Genomic DNA, 25,145 nt, shown 5'->3' on the forward strand with positions numbered 1-25,145 from the left:
AGCTGGAAGAATCAGGCTCCCGGACTTCAGACTATACTACAAAGCTACAGTACTCAAGAAAATATGGTACTGGCACAAAAACAGAAATATAGATCAATAGAACAGGATAGAAAGCCCAGAGATAAACTCACGCACATCTGGTCACTTTATCTTTGATAAAGGCGGCAAGAATGTACAATGGAGAAAAGACAGCCTCTTCAATAAGTGGTGCTGGGAAAACTGGACAGCTACATGTAAAAGAATGAAATTAGAAGACTTCCTAACACCATAGACAAAAATAAACTCCAAATGGATTAAAGACCTAAATGTAAGTCCAGACACTATAAAACTCTTAGAGGAAAACATAGGCAGAACACTCTATGACATAAATCACAGCAAGATCCTTTTTAACCCACCTGCTAGAGAAATGGAAATAAAAACAACAATAAACAAATGGGACCTAATGAAACTTAAAAGCTTTTGCACAGTAAAGGAAACCATAAACAGACAAAAAGACAACCCTCAGGATGGCAGAAAATATTTGCAAACAAAGCAACTGATGAAGCTGCTTGTGTATCTCCAAAATACACAACTCCAGCTCATGCAGTTCAACATCAAAAACACAAACAACCCAATCCAAAAATGTGTGGAAGACCTAAATAGACATTTCTCCAAAGAAGATATATAGATTTCCAACAAACACACGAAAGGATGCTCAACATCACTAATCATTAGAGAAATGCAAATCAAAACTACAATGTGATATTACCTCACACCACTCAGAATGGCCATCATCAAAATATCTACAAACAATAAATGCTAGAGAGGGTGTGGAGAAAAGGGAACCCTCTTGCACTGTTCGTGGGAATGTAAATTAATACAGCCACTATGCAGAACAGTATGGAGGTTCCTTAAAAGACTAAAAATAGAACTACCATATGACCCAACCATCCCACTAGTGGGCATACACCCTGAGAAAACCATAATTCAAAAAGAGTCATGTACCACAATGTTCACTGCAGCACTATTTACAATAGCCAGGACATGGAAGCAACCTAAGTGTCCATCGACGGAAGAATGGTTAAAGAAGATGTGGCACATATATAGTGAAATATTACTCAGCCATAAAAAGAAATGAAATTGAGGTATTTGTACTGAGGCGGATGGACCTAGAGTCTGTCATACAGAGTGAAGTCAGTCAGAAAGAGAAAAACGAATGCCATAAGCTAACACATATATATGGAATCTAAAAAGAAAAGTGGTTCTAATGAACCTAGGGGCAGGACAGGAATAAAGACACAGATGTAGAGAATGGACTTGAGGACACAGGGATGGGGAAGGGTAAGCTGGGATGAAGTGAGAGAGTAGCACTGACATATATACGCTACCAAAAGTAAAACAGATAGCTAATGGGAAGCAGCTGCATAGCACAGGGAGATCAGCTTGGTACTTTGTGACCACCTAGAGGGGTGGGATAGGGAGGGTGGGAGGGAGACGCAAAAGGTAAGAGATATGGAGATATGTGTATATGGATAGCTGATTCACTTTGTTATACAATAGAAACTAACACAACATTGTAAAGCAATTATACTCCAATCAACATGTTAAAAAATAAATAAAATAAAATAAAGACTATTACAAGAGACAAAGATGGACACTACATAATGATCAAGGGATCAATCCAAGAAGAAGATATAACAATTATAAATATATGCATCCAACATAGGAGCACCTCAATATACAAGGCAAATGTTAACAGGAATAAAAGAAGAAATTAACAGTAACACAATAATAGTGGGGGACTTTAACACCCCACTTACATCAATAAACAGATCATCCAGAGAGAAAATCAATGACGATACATAGGCCTTAAATGATACCTTAGGCCAAATGGACTTAATTGATATTTATAGAGCATTCTATCCAAAGGCAGCAGAAGACACATTCTTTTCAAGTGCACATGGAACATTCACCAGGATAGATCGCATGCTGGGCCACAAAGCAAGCCTTTAAGAAAACTGAAATAGCATCAAGCATGTTTTCTGACCACAACGCTATGAGATTAGAAATCAACTATAAGAAAAAACTGCAAAAAACACAAACACTTGGAGGCAAAACAATATGATACTAAACAACCAATGGATCACAGAAGAAGTCAGAGGAAATCAAAAAATACCTAGAGACAAATGACAATAAAAACACAATGATCCAGGGACTTCCCTCGTGGTGCAGTGGTTAAGAATCCACCTGCCAATGCAGGGGACACGGGTTCGAGCCCTGGTTCAGGAAGATCCTACATGCTGTGGAGCAACTAAGTCTGTGTGCCAGAACTACTGACCCTGTGCTCTAGAGTTCGCGAGCCATAACTACTGAAGCCCGCGTGCCTAGATCCTGTGCTCCGCAACAAGAGAAACCACTGCAATGAGAAGCCCACGCACCACAACAAAGAGCAGCCCCTGCTCTCCACAACTAGAGAAAGCCTGAGCACAGCAACGAATACCCAACACAGCCTAAATAAATCAATTAATTAAATTAAAACACACACACACACACACACACACACACACACACAAAAACACATGATCCAAAACCTACGGGATGCAGCAAAAGCAGTTCTAAGAGGGAAATTTATAGCTATACAAGCTTATCTCAGGAAACAAGAAAAATCTCAAATAAACAACCTAACATTACATCTAAAGCAACTACAGAAAGAAGAACAAACAAAGCCCAAAGTAAGTAGTAAGTAGAAGGAAAGAAATCATAAAAATCAGAGCAGAAATAAATGAAACAGAGACTGAAAAAACAGTAGAAAACATCAACAAAACTAAAACTGCTTCTTTGAAAAGATAAATGAAATTGATAAAACTTTAGCTAGACTCATTGAGCAAAAAAGGGAGAGGGCCCAAATCAATAAAACCAGAAATGAAAAAGGAGAAGTTACAACCGACACCACAGAAATAGAAAGGACCATGACAGACTACTATGAGCAGCTATATGCCAATAAAAATGGATACCCTAGAAGAAATGGACAAATTCTTAGAAAGGTGTTATACAATCTTCAATACTGAAACAGGAAGAAATAGAAAATATGAACAGACCAATCACAAGTACTGAAATGGAAACAGATTTTAAAACCCTCAACAGAAAAAGTCCAGGACCAGATGGCTTCACAGACGAACTCTATCAAACATTTAGAGAAGAGTTAAAACCTATCCTTCTGAAACTATTCCAAAAAACTGCAGAGGAAGGAACACTTCCAAACTCATTCTATGAGGCCACCATCACCTTGAATACCAAAATTAGACAAAGATATCACAAAAAAAGAAAATTACAGACCAATATCACTGATGAACATAGACACAAAAATCCTCAACAAAATACTAGTAAACTGAATCCAACAACACATTAAGGGGTCATACACCATGATCAAGTGGGATTTATCACAGGGATGCAATGATTTTTCAATATCCACAAATCAATCAGTTTGATGAACCACATTAACAACTTGAAAAATAAAAACCATATGATCATCTCAACAGATGCAGAAAAAGCTTCTGATAAAATTCAACATCCATTTATTATTAAAAACTCTCCAGAAAGCAGGCACAATGGGAACACACTTCAACATAATAAAGGTCATATATGATGAACACACAGCTAATATCATACTCAAGAGTGAAAAGCTGAAAGCTTTTCCTCTAAGATCAGAAACAAGACAAAGATGTCCACTCTCGCCACTTTTATTCAACATAGTTTTGGAAGTGCTAGCCACGACAGAAGAAAAAAATAAATAAAAGTTATCCAAATGGGAAAAGAAGAAGTTAAACTGTCATTGTTTGCAGATGATATGATACTATACATAGAAAATCCTAAAGATGCCACCAAAATATTACCAGAACTCATCAATGAATTCAGTAAAGTTTCAGGATACAAAATTAATACGCAGAAATCTGTTGTATTTCTATACACTAACAACAAGAGGTGAGAAACAGAAATTAAGGAAACAATCTCATTTACCACTATCAAAAAGAATAAAATACCTAGAAATAAACCTACTTATGGAGGCAAAAGACCTGTAATCCACAAACTATAAGATGCTGATAAAAGAAATCAGAGATGACACAAACAAATGGAAAGATATACTGTGTTTTTGGATTGGGAGAATCAATACTGTCAAAATAACTATACTACCCAAGGCAACCTACAGATTCAATTCAATTCCTATCAAATTACTAATGGCATTTTTCACAGAACTGGAACAAAATTTTTTTTACTTTTTATGGAAACACGAAAGACCCAGGATAATTAAAGGAATCTTGAGAAAGAAAAATGGAGATGGGGAGGAATCAGGCTCCCTGACTTCAAACTATATCACAAAGCTACTGTAACCAAAACAGTATAGTACTAGCACAGAAACAGAAATATAGATCAATGGAACAGGATAGAAAGCCCAGAAATAAACCCACACAGCTATGGTCAGTTAATCTATGACAGGGCTTCCCTGGTGGCGCAGTGGTTGAGAGTCCACCTGCCAATGCAGGGAATACGAGTTCGTGTCCCGGTCCAGGAAGATCCCACATGCCGCAGAGCGGCCGGGGCCGTGAGCCATGACTGCTGAGCCTGCGCGTCCGGAGCCTGTGCTCCACAACGGGAGAGGCCACAACAGCGAGAGGCCTGCATACCGCAAAAGAAAATAATAATAATCTATGACAAAGAAGGCAAGAATACACAATGGAGAAAAGACAGTCTCTTCAATAAGTCATGCTGGAAAAGCTGGACACCTACATATAAAAGAATGAAATTAGAACATTCTCTAACACAATACACAAAAATAAACTCAAAATGATTAAAGACCTAAATGTGAGACCAGATACTATAAAACTCCTAGAGGAAAACATAGGCAGAACACTCTGACATAAATCACAGCAGTATCTTTTTGGATCTGTCTTACAGTAATGGAAATAAAAACAAAAATAAACAAATGGGACCTAATTAAACTTATAAGCTTTGCACAGCAAAGGAAACCATAAACAAAACAAAATGACAATCTATGGACTGGGCAAAAATATTTGCAAACGATGTAACCAAAAAAGGTATTAATTTCCAAAATATACAAACAGCTCAATTTTAAAAAAATCAAAAAATGGGCAGAAGACCTATATAAACATTTCTCCAAAGAAGACGTAGAGATGGCCAACAGGCACACGAAAAGATGCTGAACACCACTAATTATTAGAGAAATGCAAGTCAAAACTACAATAAGTTGTCACCTCATGCTGTTCAGAATGGCCATCATCAAAAAGTCTACAAATAAATGCTGGAGAGGGTATGGAGAAAAGGGAATCCTCCTACACTGATGGTGGGAATGTAAACTGGTGCAGCCGCTATGGAGAACAGTACGGAGGTTCCTTAAAAAACTAAAAATAGAGTTATCATATGATCCAGCAAGCCCATTCCTAGGCATATATCCAGAAAAGACGAAAACTCTAGTTTGAATACATACATGCACCCCAATGTTCAGAGCAGTACTATTTACAATAGCCAAGACATGGAAGCAACCTAAATGTCCATCTTCGGATGAATAGATAAAGAAGAAACACACATACACAGGAAAATTACTCAGCCATAAAAGAACAATGAGATAATGCCATTTGCAGCAACATGGATGGACCCAGAGATTATCATACTAAGTGAAGTCAGACAGAGAAAGACAAATGATATCACTTATATGTGGAATCTTAAAAAAATGATATAAAGGAAGTTACAAAACAGACATAGACTCACATAGAAAACAAACGTAAGGCTACCAAAGGGGAAAGGGGGAAAGGGATAAATTAGGGATTTGGGATTAACAGATACACACTACTATACATAAAACAGAAAAAACAGTAAGGACCTACTGTATAGCACAGGAAACTATATTCAGTATCTTGTAATAATCTATAATGGAAAAGAATCTGAAATATGTGTGTGTATGTATATACACATATAACTGAATCAGTTTGCTATACACCTGAAACATTGTAAATCAACTATACTTCAATTAAAAGAAACTGAAAGGGGTGGGGACAGCAGTGTAAAGGAATAATTTTTGGATGTTACTGAAGCTAAGCTGCTATAAATTCAAATTAGTATTATAACTTTAGAATGTTAAATGTAATCCCCAAGGTAATCACAAAGAACACAGCTAGAGAATATACACAAAAGGAAACAGGAAAGGAATTTAAAATATTTCACTACAAAAAATCAACTAAACACAAAAGAAAACAGTAATGCAGGAAATGAGAGACAAAAAAACTATAAGGCATATAAATAGCACAATGACAGAAGTCCCTCCTTGTATCATGCTAAGTGAAATGAGTCTGACAGAGAAAAACAAGTACCATATGATTTCACTTATAAGTGGAATCTAAAAAACAAACATACTTATAGATACAGAGAACAAAGTGGCAGTTGCCAGATTAGGGGAGGGGGACGGATGAAATAGGCTAAATGAATTAAGATGTACAAACTTCTAACTGTAAGATAAATAAGTCACAGGGATGTAATGTACACATGGGGAATGTAGTCAATAATGCTGTAAAGGGCTTCCCTGGTGGCACAGTGATTGAGAGTCCGCCTGCCGGTGCAGGGGACACGGGTTCGTGCCCCGGTCCAGGAAGATCCCATATGCCGCGAAGCAGCTAGGCCCGTGACCCATGGCCGCTGAGCCTGCGCATCCGGAGCCTGTGCTACACAACGGGAGAGGCCACAAAAGTAAGAGGCCCACGTACCGCCAAAAATAATAATAATAATAATGCTGTAAAAACAGGGGACTTCCCTGGTGGCACAGCGGTTAAGAATCCGCCTCCCAAGGCAGGGGACATGGGTTCGAACCCTGGTCCAGGAAGATCCCACATGCCACAGAGCAACTAAGCCCATGCCCCACAATTTCTGAGCCTGCGCTCTAGAGCCCGCGAGCCACAACTACTGAGCCCACGTGCCACAACTACTGAAGCCCACATGCCTAGAGCCTGTGCTCCGCAACAAGAGAAGCCACTGCAACCAGAAGCCCACACACCGCAATGAAGAGTGGCCCCCACTCGCTGCAACTAGAGAAAGCCCACGCACAACAACGAAGACCCAATGCAGCCAAAAATAAATAAATAAACAAAAATTTTTAAAATACTGTAAAAACAACTTTGTGTGATAATGGATGTAACTGGTTTTATTGCAGTGATCATTTCACAATGCATAGAAATATCAAATCACTATGTTAAATCTGAGAAACTAACATAATATTTTAGGTTAATTATAACTAAAAAAAATAAGTACCTCCTTATCAGTAATTACATCAAATGAAAATGAATAAGCTCTCCAATCAAAAGACAGAGATTGGTAGAATGTATAAAGATTCATGATCCAAGTATATGCTCTCTCCAAGGGACTCACTTGAGATCCAAAGACACAAACAGGTTGAAAGTGAGGGATGAAAAATTACACTATGTGAAAATAATAACCAAAAGAGAGCAAGAGTGGCTATACTAGTATCAGACAAAACAGACTTTACATGAAAAAAAGTTTCAAGAGATAAAGAAGGACAGGATATATTAATAAAAGGTTTAATACAGCAAGAAAATATAATTATAAACATTTACACACCTAACTACAGACCCTAAAAATATATTAAGCAAAAACTGACAGGTTTGAAGGGAGAAATAGACAGTTCTCCAATAACAGTTTGGGATTTCAATACACCACTCACAATAATGAACAGAACAACCAGACATAGGTAAGGAAATAGAGGACTTAACACAATAAACCAATTTGATCTGACAGATACATGCAGAACACTCTAACCAACAACAGTATACTCATTCTAAGTGCACACATATTTTCCAGGATAGCCCACATTAGGCCACAAATTAAGTCTCCACAGATTTTAAAAGACAGATATCATACAAAGTATTTTTTCTGACCACAGTCGGATGAAGTTAGAAATCAACAACACAGAGAAAAGTGGAAAGTTCACAAAATGTGGAAATTAAACAACACAATTTTATGCAACCAAAGGATCAAGGAAGAAATCACAAAGACAATCACGTAGAGACAAGTGAAAACCAAAACACAACATACTAAAACTTACGGGACACGGTGAAAATGGTGCTAGAGGAAAAATTTATAGCTATAAATGCTTACCTTAAAAAACAAGAAAGATCTCAAATCAAGAACTTAACTTTACAACTTAAGGAACTAGAAAAAGAACAAACTAAATTCAAACCTAGCAGAAGGGGGCTTCCCTGGTGGCGCAGTGGTTGAGAATCTGCCTGCTAATGCAGGGGACACGGGTTCAAGCCCTGGTCTGGGAGGATCCCACATGCCACGGAGCAACTAGGCCCGTGAGCCACAACTGCTGAGCCTGCGCGTCTGGAGCCTGTGCTCCGCAACAAGAGAGGCTGTGATAGTGAGAGGTCCGTGCACCGCGATGAAGAGTGGCCCCCGCTTGCCGCAACTAGAGAAAGCCCTCGCACAGAAACGAAGACCCAACACAGCCATAAATAAATAAATAAATTTAAAAAGAATAACAACCCAAGCCAAGCTGTAGGATTAAAAAAAAAAAAAAAACCTAGCAGAAATAAGGAAATGATAGAGATAAAGCAGAGAACAGAAAAATAATAGAGAAAAATCAGGCTTCCCTGGTGGCGCAGTAGTTGAGAGTCCGCCTGCAGATACAGGGGACACGGGTTTGTGACCCGGTCCGGGAAGATCCCACATGCTGCGGAGCGGCTAGGCCCATGAGCCATGACCGCGGAGCCTGTGCTCCGCAATGGGAGAGGCCACAACAGTGAGAGGCCCGCGTACCGCAATAATAATAATAATAATAATAATAATAATAGAGAAAAATCAATGAAACCAAAAGTTGGTTCTTCAAAAAGATTTTTAAAAATTGACAAATCTTCATCCAGAAGAGCTATGGAAAAAAGAAAGAAGACTCGAATTACTAAAATCAGATATGAAAATGGGGGGCTTCCCTGGTGGCGCAGTGGTTGAGAATCTGCCTGCCAATGCAGGGGACAAGGTTTTGAGCCCTGGTCTGGGAAGATCCCACATACCGCAGAGCAGTTGGGCCCGTGAGCCACAACTAATGAGCCTGTGTGTCTGGAGCCAGTGCTCCGCAACAAGATAGGCCGCGATAGTGAGAGGTCTGCGCACTGTGATGAAGAGTGGCCCCCGCTCGCCGCAACTAGAGAAAGCCCTTGCACAGAAATGAAGACCCAACACAGCCAAAAATAAATAAATAAATAAATAAATTTAAAAAAAAATAAATGAAAATGGGGACATTACTACTGATTCTACAGAAGTGAGCATTATAAGAGTATTATAAACAGGTATACACCAAATAAATTGGATAACCTAGATGAAATAGACAAGTCCCTAGAAACACAAAACCTACCAAGACTAAATCACAAATAACAGAAAATCTAAATAGACCTAAAACTAGTATGGAGATTGAATCAGTAATGAAAAATCTCACAGCAAAAAAAAGCCCTGGACCTGATGGTGTCACTGGTGAATCCTACCAAACATTTAAAGAACTAAAATCAATCCTTCTCAAACTCTTCTAAAAAACTGGAAAGGAGAAACACTTCCTAACTCACTTTATGAGGCCAGCATAACCTTGATATCCAAGCTAAACAAAGACACTACAAGAAAACTATGGACTAACATCCCTTATGAACATCAATGCAAAAATCCTCAACAAAATACTAGGAAACAGGATTCAGCAGCATACTGAAAAAATTACACACTGTGACCAAGTCAACCCACAGAATGGGAAAAAAATATCTTTGAATCATATATCTGATAAGGGATTAATATCCAGAATATATAGAGATTTCTAAAACTCAGTAACAACAACAACAAACCAAATTAAAAAATGGACAAAGGACTTGAAGAGACAGTTCTCCAAAGAAGATATACGAATGGCCAATAAGCACATGAAAAGATGATCAACATCACTAATCATTAGGGAAATGCAAATCAAATCACAATGAGATGCTACCTCAGACCCTTTAGGATGAGTACTGTAAAAAAAAAAAAAACAGAACAAGTGTTTGCAAGGATGTGGAAAAACTGGAACCCTTGCACACTGTTGGTGGGAATGTAAAATGGTATAGCTGCTGTATAAAATAGTATGGGGTACCTCAAAAATTTTAAATAGAATTACCATATGATCCAGCAATTCTACTTCTGGGTATATTCCCAAAGGAACTGAAAGCAGGGTATCAAAGAGCTATCTGTACACCCACATTCACAGCATTATTCCCAACAGCTAAAACATGGAAGCAACCGAAGTGACGAACAACGGATGAATGAATAAGCAAAATGTGGTATATACAAAAAATGGACTATTAGCCTTAAAAACAAAGGAAATTCTGCAATATGCTGTAACACAGATGAAACTTAAGGACATTATGGTAAGTGAAATAAGTCAGTTGCAATAAGACAAATATTTATGTATGATTCCACTTATATTAGGTACTTAAAAGTACTCAAAGGCATAGAAAGTAGAAGAATGATGATTTTCAGGGGTTGGGGCGGAGGGGAGAATGAGTTATTGTTTAATAGGTACAGATTTTCACTTTTACAAGGTGAAAAGAGTTATTGGGATGAATGGTGGTGATGGCAGCACAATGTGAATGTACTTAATACTGCTGAACTGTACACTTAAAAATGGTTAAAATGGTAAATTTTATGTGCATTTTACCACAATGAAAAAAAGAAAAGAATGGATCATAGACTGTAAAAGAAGAATTAAAACCATAAAACTTCTGGAATAAATCGCTGTGGCCTTGGGTTAGGCAAAGACTTATTAACCAAAATCATGACATAAAAGAAAAAATTGATAAACTAGACTTCATCAACATTAAAAATTTTTCTGTTTCAAAAGACACCATTAAGAAAGTAAGAAGGCAAGTCACAGTCTGGGAGAGAATATTTGCAAGTCATATATTTGATAGAGGTCCTGTATCCAGAATTTTACAAAATAATAATAAGACAACACACATAAAAATGGGCAGAAGGGGGCTTCCCTGGTGGCGCAGTGGTTGAGAATCTGCCTGCCGATGCAGGGGACACGGGTTCGAGCCCTGGTCTGGGAAGATCCCACATGCCACGGAGCAACTAGGCCCGTGAGCCACAACTACTGAGCCTGCGCGTCTGGAGCCTGTGCTCCGCAACAGGAGAGGCTGCAACAGTGAGAGGCCCGCGCACCGCGATGAAGAGTGGCCCCCGCTTGCCGCAACTAGAGAAAGGCCTCGCACAGAAACGAAGACCCAACACAAACAAAAAATAAATTAATTTTAAAAAAATGGGCAGAAGGTATGAATAGACATTTCCCCAAATAAGATGTAAGAATAGATGATGAGTAAATGAAAAGATGTTCAAAATCTCTAGTCATTACGGAATTGCAAGTTAAAGTGAGACAGCCACTCACATAGCTACTAGTGTGGCTATAATCAAAACAAGAGACAGGGCTTCCCTGGTGGCTCAGTGGTTGAGAGTCCGCCTGCCGATGCAGGGGACACGGGTTCATGTCCTGGTCCGGGAAGATCCCACATGCCGCGGAGCTGCTAGGCCCATGAGCCATGGCCGCGGAGCCTGTGCTCCGCAGCGGGAGAGGCCACAACAGTTGAGAGGCCCGCGTACCTCAAAAAAAAAAACAAAAACAAAACAAACAACAAAAAAAAACCAAGAGACAGTATCAAGTGTTGACAGGGATGTGGAGAAACTGGAAGAACCTTCATATATATTGTTGGGAATGATAAATAGTACAGCCACTTTGGAAAACAGCTTGAAAAGACACTTAAATAAAAGTTAAACATAAATTACCATACAACCCAGCAATTTCACTCCTAAGTATCCACCTAAGAGAAATGAAAACACCTCCACACAAAGACATGTATCAAACGTTGATAGCAAATGTCCATCAACTGGGGAATAAATAACATGTATACAATGGAATGCTATTCAACAATAAAGTGAGGTGAATTACTGACACATCCTATAACACAGACAAACCTCAAAAACATTATGCTAAGTAAAAGCCAGATATGAAAGAATACATGTTGTATGAGTCCATTCACATTAGATACCAGAATAGGCAAATCTATAGGGACACAAAGTAGATCAGCAGTTGCCAGGGGTTGAAGGTGGAGTAGAAATTGACTACAAATGGATATAAGGGAATTTTGAGGGATGATAGAAACGTTCTAAATTTAGACTATAGTTATGGTTGCACAGTTCTTTAATTTATTATAAATTATTGAGTTATATACTTAACAATGGGTGAATCTTATAGTATGTAAATTATAACTCAGTAAAGCTTTTTTTTTTAAAAAAGGACACCCATGATTCCACTATTTTACTTAAAAACTAGACTATTACCCATACCATGTGCCCTCCAAAAGAGTAACAAATTTAGTGTTTATCATTTCCATCTTTTATTGTTGTCTTATAGATGTAACAGGAAACAATATATTTTCATTTTGCTTGTTTTACTTTTTATTATGAAATTTTTCACCCATATACTCTACACCTAGTTTTAACAATTGTTAAGATCTTCCTTAACAATTTATCCCACCCCCTTTTTTGCTTAGGTATTTTAAAGTATTGACATCACAACATTTCATCTTAAAATTCACATGCAGCTAGCTACAAAAAATAAATTTTCTAATTTAACCATAATGTCATCACACCAAACAAAAATACTCCTTAATACCTACTTCATATTTAAATTTATTCAATTGTATAAAAATGTCTACTATTGCTAATCTAATTTGGGTCTAGACATTACACTGGTCATTCTTAAATCTCCTTTAATCCAGAACCTCTCCTCTCCACAGTCCACCTTTTCTTCTCCATAATACTTTCTTGCTGAAGAGACCAGGCCAGTTGTCCTACAAAATGTCCATCTTCTAGATTTCCCTAATTGCTTCCATTAGATATCAGTTAACTTGTACATCTAATCCCTATAGTTCTTGTAAAATGGAAGTCAGATCTTCAGGCTTGATTTATGTACAGCTTAAACATTTTTGGCAAGAGTGTTTAGTTTTGCTTGATTTTACATTTTATAAAATTGGTATCACATAGTTCTAAGACATTTTCACTTAACATTCTCTTTTGGATTCATCCATTTTGTTGCCTAGAGCTACACATTAATTTTCACTACTGCATAAACCATCGTGTGATTATATTTAAAATTTATTCATTCTACTTTAGATTAACATTTGGATCTTTCCATGGTGTTTTTTTTTTTTTTTTTTTGGCTGGGCTATTACACATTCATAAGCATTCAAGTACAGTTCCCAGGACACATGGGAAAGTTTCTCTAGGGCATGTATACCTATATGAGAACTGGTAAGTCTTATCAGTGGTCAGCAAACTATGGCCCAAAAGGGGCCTGTTGCAGTTTTCTGTAAATAAAATTTTATTGGAACACATCCATGCTCATTTATGTATTGCCTATGGCTGCTTTGCCTATGAACGCTACAGTAGCAGAGTTCAGTTGTTGTGAAAAAGATTTGATATGCCCCAAAGCCTAAAAATTTGCTACCTGTCCCTTTACAGAAGTTTACTGACTCCAGGGTTATAATGTATATCCAACTTTCCAAGAACACCAAACTTATACAAAATATTTGTACTAATTTACACTTCCACCATTGTAAATGATCCATAACTCCCTTGATTTATAACCTCTGAATCTCGGTATTTCCAATCTTCATAATTTTTGCCTGTTAGTGGGGAAAAAAATGGTATCTCAGTGTGGTCTTAATGTGCATTTCTCCAACAGTAGCAAAGTTGGACATTTTTTTCATGTTTTTTGCTATTAATTTTTCCCTGTTCTGTAAAATGCCTGATGTCTCTTACCTATTTTAAAAAATTTTTATCCCATGTGACAGTAAGAAAACAAGACAACAATCTCTTTTTTAACCATGTGACAGTTGTTATATATCTGGACACTAATAGAGATCAGTTCCGTGTTTTGAAAATAGCTTCTCTCAATTTGTGCCTTGTCTTTTAAATTCTTTTTAGTATTTTTGTGGAAAATAAGTTACTTATTTTGAACAGCATCCAATTTAACAATCTTTCATTTTATAGTGTCTCTGTTAAGTTTTCCCCTATCCCCAGGCCAGAAACATATTCCCCTATATTTTATAGTTCTAAGGGTGGTATAATTTGTATTTCATATACAAGTATTTAATCTGTGTGGAACAGATTTTAATGTATGATGGAAGGTAGAAATCCAATTTGATTTTTCTAATGACTAACAACTGTTCCTTGCTCTTTCATATATAAGACATTATGATGTGATGAGCACATTGCAATATTAGCACAGGAATAAATGGACCTGTGTAATAGAATACAGGTATACCTCGTTTTATTGTGCTTTGCTTTATTGCGCTTCACAGATATTGCGTTTTTGACAAACTGAAAGTTTATAGCAATCCTCTATTGTCAGATGATGGTTAGCATTTTCTATCAGTAAATTATTTTTTAATTAATGTATGAACATTTAAAAGACATAATGCTATTGCACACTTAACAGACTACAATATAGTGTAAACATAATTTATATGCACTGGGAAGCCAAAAATTCGTGTGACTCATTTTACTGTAGCATTTGCTTTATTGTGGTGGTCTGGAACTGAACCAGCAGTATCTCCTAGGGTACTCCTGTAGTTTTCAGTGTACAGGTCTTTCACCTCCTTGGTTAAATTTATTCCTAGGTATTTTATTTTTCTGATACAATTGCAAATGGGATTGTTTTCTTAATTTTTCTGATAGCTCATTATTAGCGCATAGAAATGAAAGACATTTCTGTACCTTGGTTTTGTACCCTGCAAAGTTCATTTATTAGTTCTAACAGTTTTTTGGTGAAGTCTTTATGGTTTTCTATATTACAGTTGACCCTTGAACAATCCGAGTTTGAATCACATGGGTCCACTTATACGTGAATTTTTTTTCAATAGTAGATACTATAGTACTACATGATTTACTGTTGGCTGAATCTGTGAATGCGGAACTCCAAACACAAAGGAACCTCTAATATAGAGGAACTGTGTATACAGAGGGCCAACTATAAATATATAAATACATGGATTTTTGACTAAGTGGAGGATTGTCACCCCTGACCCCTGCATTGGTCAAGGGTCAACTGTAGTATCAGTCATCTGCAAACAATGACAGTTTTATGAATTCCTTTCCAATCTGGATGCCTTTTTTTTTTTTTTGCGGTACGCGGGCCCCTCACTGTTGTGGCCTCTCAGCGGCCATGGCTCACGGACCCAGCCGCTCCGCGGCATGTGGGATCCTCCCGGACCGGGGCACGAACCCGTGTCCCCTGCATCGGCAGGCGGACCCCCAACCACCGCGCCACCAGGGAAGCCCTGGATGCCTTTTATTTCTTCTTCTTGACTAATTGCCCTGACTAGGACATCCAATACTATGTTGGACCAAACTGTTTATAACAGGTTACTTCTTCATAAGCAGTGTACTATTCATTATGCTGTATCCTCAGCAACACTTCAGATCATCAGACTCTGATTTTTGCCAACATGGAGGATAAATAATATTCTCACTGTGGTTTTAATTTGCATTTCCCTGATGACAAAAGAGGGTGAACATCTTTTTGTATGTTTTTAAGGACATGTAAATATCCTCTTTTGTGAGTACTTGTTTTTCCACCCATTCTTCAATTGAATTCTTCTTTGGAAAAAAATCTTTTCCTACTCTGGAGATCATCCTTTCACTTTTCTAATTTACTTTGATGAAAAGAAGTCCTTGATTTAAATCTAGTGGGTTTTGTGTCTTCCTTACCCTAAAATCATAAACATATTCTTCTTATATTTGTACCTAAAAGAACACTGCCTTTGACTTTTAGGTCTTTGATCCACTGTGGATGAATTTTTGTGTATGATGTGAAGTAATAATCCAATCTCTTTTTTCCATAAATATATTCAGCTGGCCCCCAAAACCCACTTATTCTAAAAAGTACCTCCTTTTCCCAGTAATACTCCACATCATTCTGTTATAAATCAAGGGTACATACATGGTTGGTCTGTTTATGGGCCATTTTGTTCTAATGGTCTATTTGTCTATCACTGTGCCAAATCCTTTCAGTATTAATTATTAGTTTTATAAAAAAAAATCTTGGATATGTGATAGCTCAAGTGCTCCTTTCTTTTTCTTCCTCAAGAGCATTTTGGCTATTTTTGGTCCTTTGCACTTTCACATTAATTTTTAGAAGTGATTTCATTTTTATTTTAAAAACTAAATTGTGATTTCAATTGGGATTACACTGATTTTATAGATTAACTTGAGGAAAAGTGACCCCATTATAATAAGTCTGCCAATCCATGAATATGGTATGTGTCTCCATTTAAGTCTTTACTATCTTTCAATAAAGTTTTATAATTTTCCCAATATAGGTCTCACAGACCTTTCATTAGATTTATTTCTAAGTATTATTATAATCTATTATTGTAAAAAGCATTTTGCTTTTTTAAAAAAGTTATTTATTTATTTATTTGCTGCACTGGGTCTTAGTTGCGGCACATGGGATCTTCATTGCCCCATGAAGGATCTTAGTTGCAGCATGTGGGATCTAGTTCCCTGACCAGGGGTTCACCCCGGGCCCCCTGCAGTGGGAGCGCAGAGTCTTAACCACTGGACCACCAGGGAAGTCTCGCATTTTGCTTTTAAATTACACTTTCTGCTGTTACTGGCACAGAGGAATACAAATAATTATTGAAAATGTTTTTTCATTTAAAGTTTAGTGCAAGGAACTAAGACTAGCATCATAAAAAACCTTTTGTCAGCCTCCCTGCAAGGAATGCGAAAATAACTTTCTTTATTTCGCAAACTCCCACCTATACTTCCACAAGTGTAAAATGGTACAGCCACTTTGGAAAACTCTTTAGTAGTTTCTTACAGTTACACCTACCCCATGACACAGCAACTGCATTCTTAGGTTTTTACCTAAGAGAAATTGAACACATGTTCATAAAAGAACTTGTACACAAATGTTCATAGCAGCATTATTCACAATAACCAAAAAGTGGAAACAACCCCAATGTCCAACTGATGAATACAGAAATAAAATTAAATACAATGGAATGCTATTAACAATAAAAAGGAACTGTAGCATGTCCTGATACATGCTACAACATGGATGAACTTAAAAACCATCATGCTAAGTGTAAGAAGTTAAAAAAGACTACATATTTTATGATTCCATTCATATAAAATGTCCAGAATAGGCAAATATATAAAAACAGAACATAGATTAGTGGTTGCCTAGGCCAGGGGAGAGGGGAGGATAGGGCAAAAGGGGTATAGGTAATGGGCACGAGGTTTCTTTTGGGGATGATGGAAATAATCCAAAATTAGATTATGGTAATGGCTGTACAACTCTGTAAATATACTAAAATCCACTGAATAGTACACTTAAAATGGATAGCTTTTATAGTATCCATAAATTATACCTTGATAAAGCTGTTTTTTAAAATGTCATAGCAGCCTTATTCATAACTGTCAAAAAATGGAAACAAACCAAATGTTCATCAACAGGATGAATAAACAAACACATTGTGATACATTTACACCACAGAATATAATTTAACAATGAAAAGGAAAAAGCTACTCCTACACAACAACAAGGATGAATCTTCAAACATTTTACTGAGGGTAAGAGCCAGACCAAAGAATAACATACTGTATGCTTTATTTTAAATAAAGAGGCAAGACTAATCTATGATGGTAGAAATCACAAAAGTGGTTGCCTGTGGGGGACAGGGGAGGGCATGAGAGAATGACTGCGATGGGGCAGAAGGGAATTTTTTGTAATGTAATGAAAATGTTCTTTATCTTGATAGAAATGTATGTCATATAACTTTATGTATGTGTCAAACCTCATCAAACTGCACACTTAAGACTGGTACATTCTATTGTGTGCAAATTATACTTCAATTAATAAACCTAGCTTCCCACTGAGTACCTGTTTCCTATCTGAAGAACACATCATTTATGGAGTAAACTGACAAGTATAAACTCACTGATTAACAATTATTTTCATATTTCTAAGGGCTCCATGCCAACTCTTAGAAGAATAGCCTCCCAGCTTTACAGTTAAAAAAAAACAAAGAAAAAAACCCCCCAAATAGTTTTAAGATACTTTAATATACAGTAACATGTAAACTTCAAAATGTTCCATCTGTATGTTATTCCTCTTTTGCCACTTAAGTGCTTTGAATTTATTCCAAGAGTAAATCAAAATAATGGTGTTCTTTATATAAGCATAGTATTAAAGATGACAGTATATATAGGATAAGTGTACTTTCTTCTCTCCCCTAGAACAGACCCTGATGAACTCAAGTCTTGAATTTGACTTGAAATAATTATTTGTTAAACCCTTACTATGCAATTAATACTATGCTACATATCAGCTACTCTCACGGAACTCACAATTTACTACGAAAGACAAAAACCAACACACGATATAATAATAAACACAATAATTAAGCACTCTTCTATACACGTCAGGGATGGCAAATACCTGTAAAGCATGCAGCCACTTCTTCCTCTTTTATAAATGGCAAACATAATTAACTGATAGTGTGGCACTTTTTCTTGCTGAGCAAGGATGCAGTCTTAAAATTCTTCTTAATGCAGAACTCCATGAAGGCCCTAACAATGTGCTTGAACTGGCAGAGGAATTAAAACCTATATGCTTCTGTTACAGTGTGATAAAAATACACAGAAGAAGCAGACCAAAAAAGGCTAGAGAAAGTTTTAGAAAGAAAGCAGAACATTCACTCATCAACCAACATTCATTTACATTACCTATTATGTGAAAGGAGTTAGGACTACCAAAGAAATTAAAGCAGTAAGATATGGTCGCAGACTTCCAAAAGCTCAAATTCCAGTGAAGAAACAAAACAATGATAAAACAGGGTGTTGAGTGATATTAAGAATACACAGGATGTTTGGGCATCTAAATAAGACCATGATTAGTGAACCCTTCCAGGAAAAAGTGACTCTTTGGCCGAGTTCTGACACATAGTTAGCCAAATAAAAAAAGATGGAAAGGGTGTGACATCACCAACATGGTGACATAGGTTGTTCCTGATTTCACTCCCCCTCACAAGAACTAACAACTATCCACAGACAAGACACCACTGAGAAAGATGGAAGGGAAGAATACATGGGAGGCAAGGTAGTATGAAAAAATACAGCACGTTCAGAAGAACTCTAAATACTCTTGCATGGCTTGACACAGAGTCAATCTTGAAATATGAGAAGGACTTTAAAATGTAGTAAGAGAATGACAATAGCTGGGATACTACTGGTTTCATAAACTCTACCATTCAATTATTACTGTATGCATGTATTCCTGAAGTAATAAATTTAAATTTAATGAAGAACAAGCTCTAAAGAAATAACAGATCAAGCAAATAATCATTAACAGCTACTAAAAGCATCACGTGAAAGTCTGATGGGAAACTTTATATTGGCTCACAAACCTGAACCCACTAATCAATTTTTAAAATAAACTTTTAATTGCAGAATAGTCTTAGATTTACAGAAAAGTTTCACATAGTACAAAGTTTCCATATATCTCTCTCACCCAGTTTCCCCTGTTGATAACTTCTTAATTATGGTACATTTGTTAAAACTAAGGAACCAACATTGGTATATTACTCTAATTAGACTCCACACTTTATCTGGATTTCCCTAGAAGCAGTTCTCCTCTAATGTCTTTTTTCTGTTCCAAGATCCCATCCAGGATATATTACATTTAGTTACCCTGTCTCCTTAGCCTTCTCTGATCCATGACATTTTCTCAGACTTTGTTTTAGATGACCTTGATATTTTCAAGTCATACTGGTATACTGGTCAGGTATTTTGTAGAACATCCCTTGATGTGGGTTTGTTTGATGTTTTTCTCATGATTAGACATGTGTTTTCAGAGGAATAGGCCATTCTCTTCACATCGTATCAAGGGTACATGCTATCAACATGATTTATCCCTAATAATATAACATTGATCACCTGGTGAAGGCTGTGTTTGCCAGGTTTCTCCAGTGTAGTTATTTTCCCTCCCTTTCTGTACTCTATCTTTGGAAACAAGTTACTAAATACAGGCCACACTTAAGGGGAGTGGAAGGAGTTAAGCTCCCTCTCCTGGAGGGGGAATAAATCATATAAGTTACTGCAAATTTTCTGTATGGGAGATTTGTCTCTTGTCTCTCATTTATTCAAATAACTTATTTATATTAGTATCAACTCAGGGATTTTATTTTGTTTCTCATGTTGTCCCAGCTCTGGCCATTGCAAAGTATTTCAGGTTGGTTCCTATGTCCCTCTGATATGCCCCAAGCCTATCCTTTTGTTTTTTGAGCACTTCCTTATTTTCTGGCACTACAAGATGCTCCAGGCTCATCTTACATATACCCTGTTGCAGCCCTAGAAGTAGAGCCATTTCTCCAAGAAATTGTGGTTCCTTTTATTGGAGAATGATAGAACCACTGATCAATTTTAACATAATAACCAGACATTCTATGCCCCCTGATGCTGAGATGACAGGAAGTGTGACACACCACCCAGGAAATACTTTTGCTCTCTTCTTCTCCAAAAAACAAACAACAACAAAAAACACCTGAACTTCACTCTATCAAGCCTCAAGAGCTAATTAATAGTTTATAGGAAATCCTATAAAGATGTAACCCTGAGGTCCCCCAGTAACTACGTGAACTGCCATGAGGTGAGGCCATAAATGGTAACTGAGACTTGGGAGAAAAATGAACTATCCTAAGGCTATATAAAATACATGGCTCCAGTAACTATGAGGCCAGTTCTTTCCCTATTCTTCCATGGTTTGGCTATATGAACCAAATAAGTGTCTCCTTTCTTGCTTATGCTCAACTGAGTTCAGCTTCTGTTACTTATAACCAAGAGAGCTAACAAATATAATAAACATGAATAAGGGAAGGCATGGGAAGAAAAATGGATTCAGGACATTGAGAGGGGTAGGATATAGGCTGAATTGCTTAGGTAAAGTCAGATTTTAGGTGAGATTTTTTAAAGCTCAGGAGAATTTATTTGTTTTTAGAATTTAATGATCTATTATTGCTATTCTGTGTTTTGGTAGTATTAACTACTGGGTTCATTTTTTAGCATATAATAATTTCAGTCACACACTGACCATTTATCATAATTTTAGAAATCAACAGATCCCACATCTTACTTTTTAGCTAATATAATTAGGATCTAAAATGAATAAATTATTTATACAAGCTCATATATCCAAGGCAGACATGCTGAAAGCACAGTGCAATAAAAAAGAAATAGGCTGTGGACCCACATAGGACTGGGTTTTTTCCCCGGTTCTTTCTCTCACCCAGTGCTTTTTCTTAATGTAAAATTTTAATAGGTAGTACATAGACTAGATAGAAAATTCAACAGCTTATATTGTGAAAAGTAAGCCTTTCTCCTATCCCTGTCCCAGGAACCCCTTCTTCCCCACCCTTTGGCAACCACTGTTACAACTTCTTGCATTCTCTTCTAGAGGTAGTCTATTTAGGCTTATTGAAGACTTGACCTTTTAGACTGCAAGACATATGATGATCACTAAAATTTTTAAAGTTATTCAGTGGCATTAGAAGGACTGGAGTTGGGAAGGCCTGATAAAAGTGGGGCTAAAGAGAAAGGAGTAGCTACGTGATACTCTATCCAGAAGCACTGACATTTAAAAAGACAACAAGTTAAAATTAAAAACAAAAAAACTTTAAGGATCAAGTAATGTTCCTTAAAGGCATGATTAGTTGAGGTTTTTAAGAGCACCTATTCTATTATTCACTCTGCTTGTCTAGAATTCTCTTGGGATCTTCTTGACTATTGCAGCAAATAATGGGGAGGGTACTGATTTAACAGTGTAACATCTCCTGGACATCTAACAAAGACAATTTAATTGTTCCCACCTTCTACTCCTACAAATGTCATTTTTATTCCAATTGTTTTAGGGTGAGAGAGATTAAAAAGAACTGGAACTGAAAAGAAAACACTGAGATTAATAACATATAACCAAGATGGATGGAGAAAGAAAAGGGGGAATGATGAAATTAACCTGAGAACACGTTTAGCTAGCAGCTACAGAAATATACAGGCAGTTTAAGTACTCATCCTCACCAAGCAATAAAGTAAACATCTCTTCTTTTTTGAATTTTACCCAGTAAACTCCTGACTTAAAAGGGGATGGCTAGGATACCATGCATATTGCTCTCTACAGAGGTTAGGAATTTTACCCATGGGAAAAAATCTCTTGGCATAAGTGACATATTAAATATGGAAAGAATTAAGTCAATTATTGAGCATACAAGGTAACAAAACTTAGTACATTTTTAGGAGTAGAAAACATATCTCATTTTAGAGTTGAAATGAGAATTTTTTTCAGACTTATTTTTTTAACTCTCCAGAAAAAAGTTTTTCTAAATTCCTAGAACAATGGCATAACCATTGCACATTTAAATATCCAAGTCCCGAGAAAATAGGTAATAATTCTAACAGAAATACAACATAACTTTGGTATATTTTTAACAAGTGTCATAGGATAATGTGAATTACATATTCTTTTGACCAATTTCTTAAAACAGTTATGTAGGAAATAAATTATAATTAGAATGCATTTACAAATGTTTAAAATGTCTTAATCATCAGGATTACGCAAAGTGAATTTTATTACACATCAAATTATTTAATAATAGAAAACAGCTCTAAAACTATAATGGGAGACAAAACATATGCTATGTCACATACCTATGCTTGTTTAAATACGACTTGGGTTAAATATATTAAATAGATGAGATCCTGTCAGTCTGCATTTTTTTCTTTCAAATCAGTGAAGAAGAAAAAGCAAGCATGAATAGTTTATAAAAATTATTTTTCCCTCCACTACCAGTTGCTGGTAGTATCAAGAACAGTGTGTACCATTTGTATCTGCTTTCTCATTTGCGTAAAACTATCTTCCAAATAAATCAATGGGTAAAAAAAATTGAAATCAGTCCAAAAGTACATGTTTTCCACTTTCAAACATAATACTGTCTATATTTGCAGTCATTTAAATTTTAATCTAAAAACAGTGACAGTGGTTTGTAAATAACTTTAAAAGAATTTCTATCATCTAACAACAAATCAATTTTGTGCTTGTGTGCACAGTTGAGGACTATATTATTAATGTAGTCAAAGAGTTATTTAGATGTGGTTTTTTTAGAGGTGGATTTCATTTCCCTGACCTGTCAAGAAAACACCTAAAACAACAATAAAAAATGCTCAAAACCATGTATGCATTCTAAAGTGAAATCAAGGAACATCTGACCATTAAAAAAAATCAATTAATGGAATTACAAGAATAATATGTAACAGAAGAATAATAAAACTTTCAATTATTACCTAAAGAAGTCAAAAGAACTCTAACATTAGTACCTTCCTCAATATTAGAAGATATTTTATAGTAGTATCTTCCAATTCTAAAAGGTTTATAGAGGCTGTATTAGAGTCTTAAAAGAAAAAAAGTAACCAATAACACTAGGAAATTATGTGTAGGCTGCACTACCCTCTAATGGTGAATGGTAAGAGAAGTATATGATCAGGTTATCTTATCCACAGATATAAACTATAAAATCACAGCTTACCTCACAATTTCCATAATTCCAAAATATCTTGAGTCATGGTTTCAGGATGTTTTTTAGTAAAGATTGAAGTGTTACACCACTTTTCCCTAAAATTTTAAGCTTACATGTGGTAACCTTCGGACACACAACAATTAGGATGCTAAAGTCAAACGATATTATACTGCATGCAAATAGTATTTTTATTCTACTGTAACGTACTTTATATCCTTTTAATTGCCAGAGACAGGATTGAGTTCATTCATGACAAGCTAATGGGTTAAATAGCTATGTCTCAAAACAGACTTACTGCTAAACACTAAAGTATCATTCTTAAAACCATCAAGTGGGCTTCCCTGGTGGCACAGTGGTTAAGAATTCGCCTGCCAACGCAAGGAACACGGGTTCGAGCCCTGGTCTGGGAAGATCCCACATGCCGCGGAGCAACTAAGCCCGTGCGCCACAACTACTGAGCCTGCGCTCTAGAGCCCGCAAACCACAACTACTGAAGCCCGTGCGCCTACAGCCCGTGCTCTGCAACAAGATAAGCCACCACAGTGAGAAGCCCGCACACTGCAACGAAGAGTAGCCTCCGCTCACCGCAACTAGAGAAAGCCCGCGCGCAGCAGCGAAGACCCAATGCAGCCAAAAATAAATAAATTAAAAAAAAAAAAAACCATCAAGTGTTTTCTAGAATAAAGATGGTTATAATATTACTTACCTCAGTCTTTTTACTAATGTGATCTGTAAATGAAAAAAAAATGGTGAGACTTTACTGAAGGACATAAACATATAAAATATTTCAGGATGTAAAAAATATTTAAACAAAGTTATTGAAAAGAATTTCAAAATTATAATAAGAGTTACAGAAGACATTTGGGGGTTGTCTGGGACTCACATCAGGATTTACTTTTCTAGGGATACGATGTTAAAATTTACCATATAATTACTAATTTGCTCAGCTTAAAAGACTTCTATCCCAGTAAATGCCACCCATACCAAGGTGTATTATTAAATTTTAAACATTTGAATCCCATATACTTTAGATTTGTGGTTTCACATAATTTTGGGGGGGGGAGAACTTGCAGGGAGGTAAGTATGTCTAAAATCAATCACAAGGTACTGTTACTGTAAAAACTGTACAGATCACTGCCTTTGTGGAATAAAAGGTAGAATAGTAATTTGTGTCCTTCAAAACTGTTACCTAGTTTTTTTTTAATTTTAAATACATATCATAGTGATTTAATAATACTGTGAAAAAAATCCTAAAAATTAATGTATGTTTATAAATGAATACAAAGAAGATGGCATAACTATATCCAAATTAAACACATCATTGACTTAGTAACAACAGTATTTCTGGGAAGTGATTACAAGGAAGACATAGGGAATCCACATAGATATAAGGTTGAACTAAAGTACAAATAGGTAGCAAGTGTTCTTAAATTGGAGATGATCAGG

General features: G+C 36.4%; 1 protein-coding gene across 2 annotated transcripts in view; it reads right to left on the reverse strand.

Moving 5' to 3' along the window:
- Nucleotides 1–25,145, reverse strand: part of GKAP1 (G kinase anchoring protein 1) — an 81,191-nt gene that overhangs the window by 30,738 nt on the left and 25,308 nt on the right. For both annotated transcript variants that reach the window (XM_082655895.1, XM_082655894.1), the window contains exon 7: nt 24,406–24,428. In XM_082655895.1, the coding sequence (XP_082512021.1) occupies nt 24,406–24,428 (23 nt within the window). The remainder of the gene's footprint in view (nt 1–24,405; nt 24,429–25,145) is intronic.

This window comes from Grampus griseus, assembly GCF_964374135.1.
Source record: "Grampus griseus genome assembly, chromosome: 6".
Lineage (NCBI taxonomy): Eukaryota > Metazoa > Chordata > Mammalia > Artiodactyla > Delphinidae > Grampus > Grampus griseus.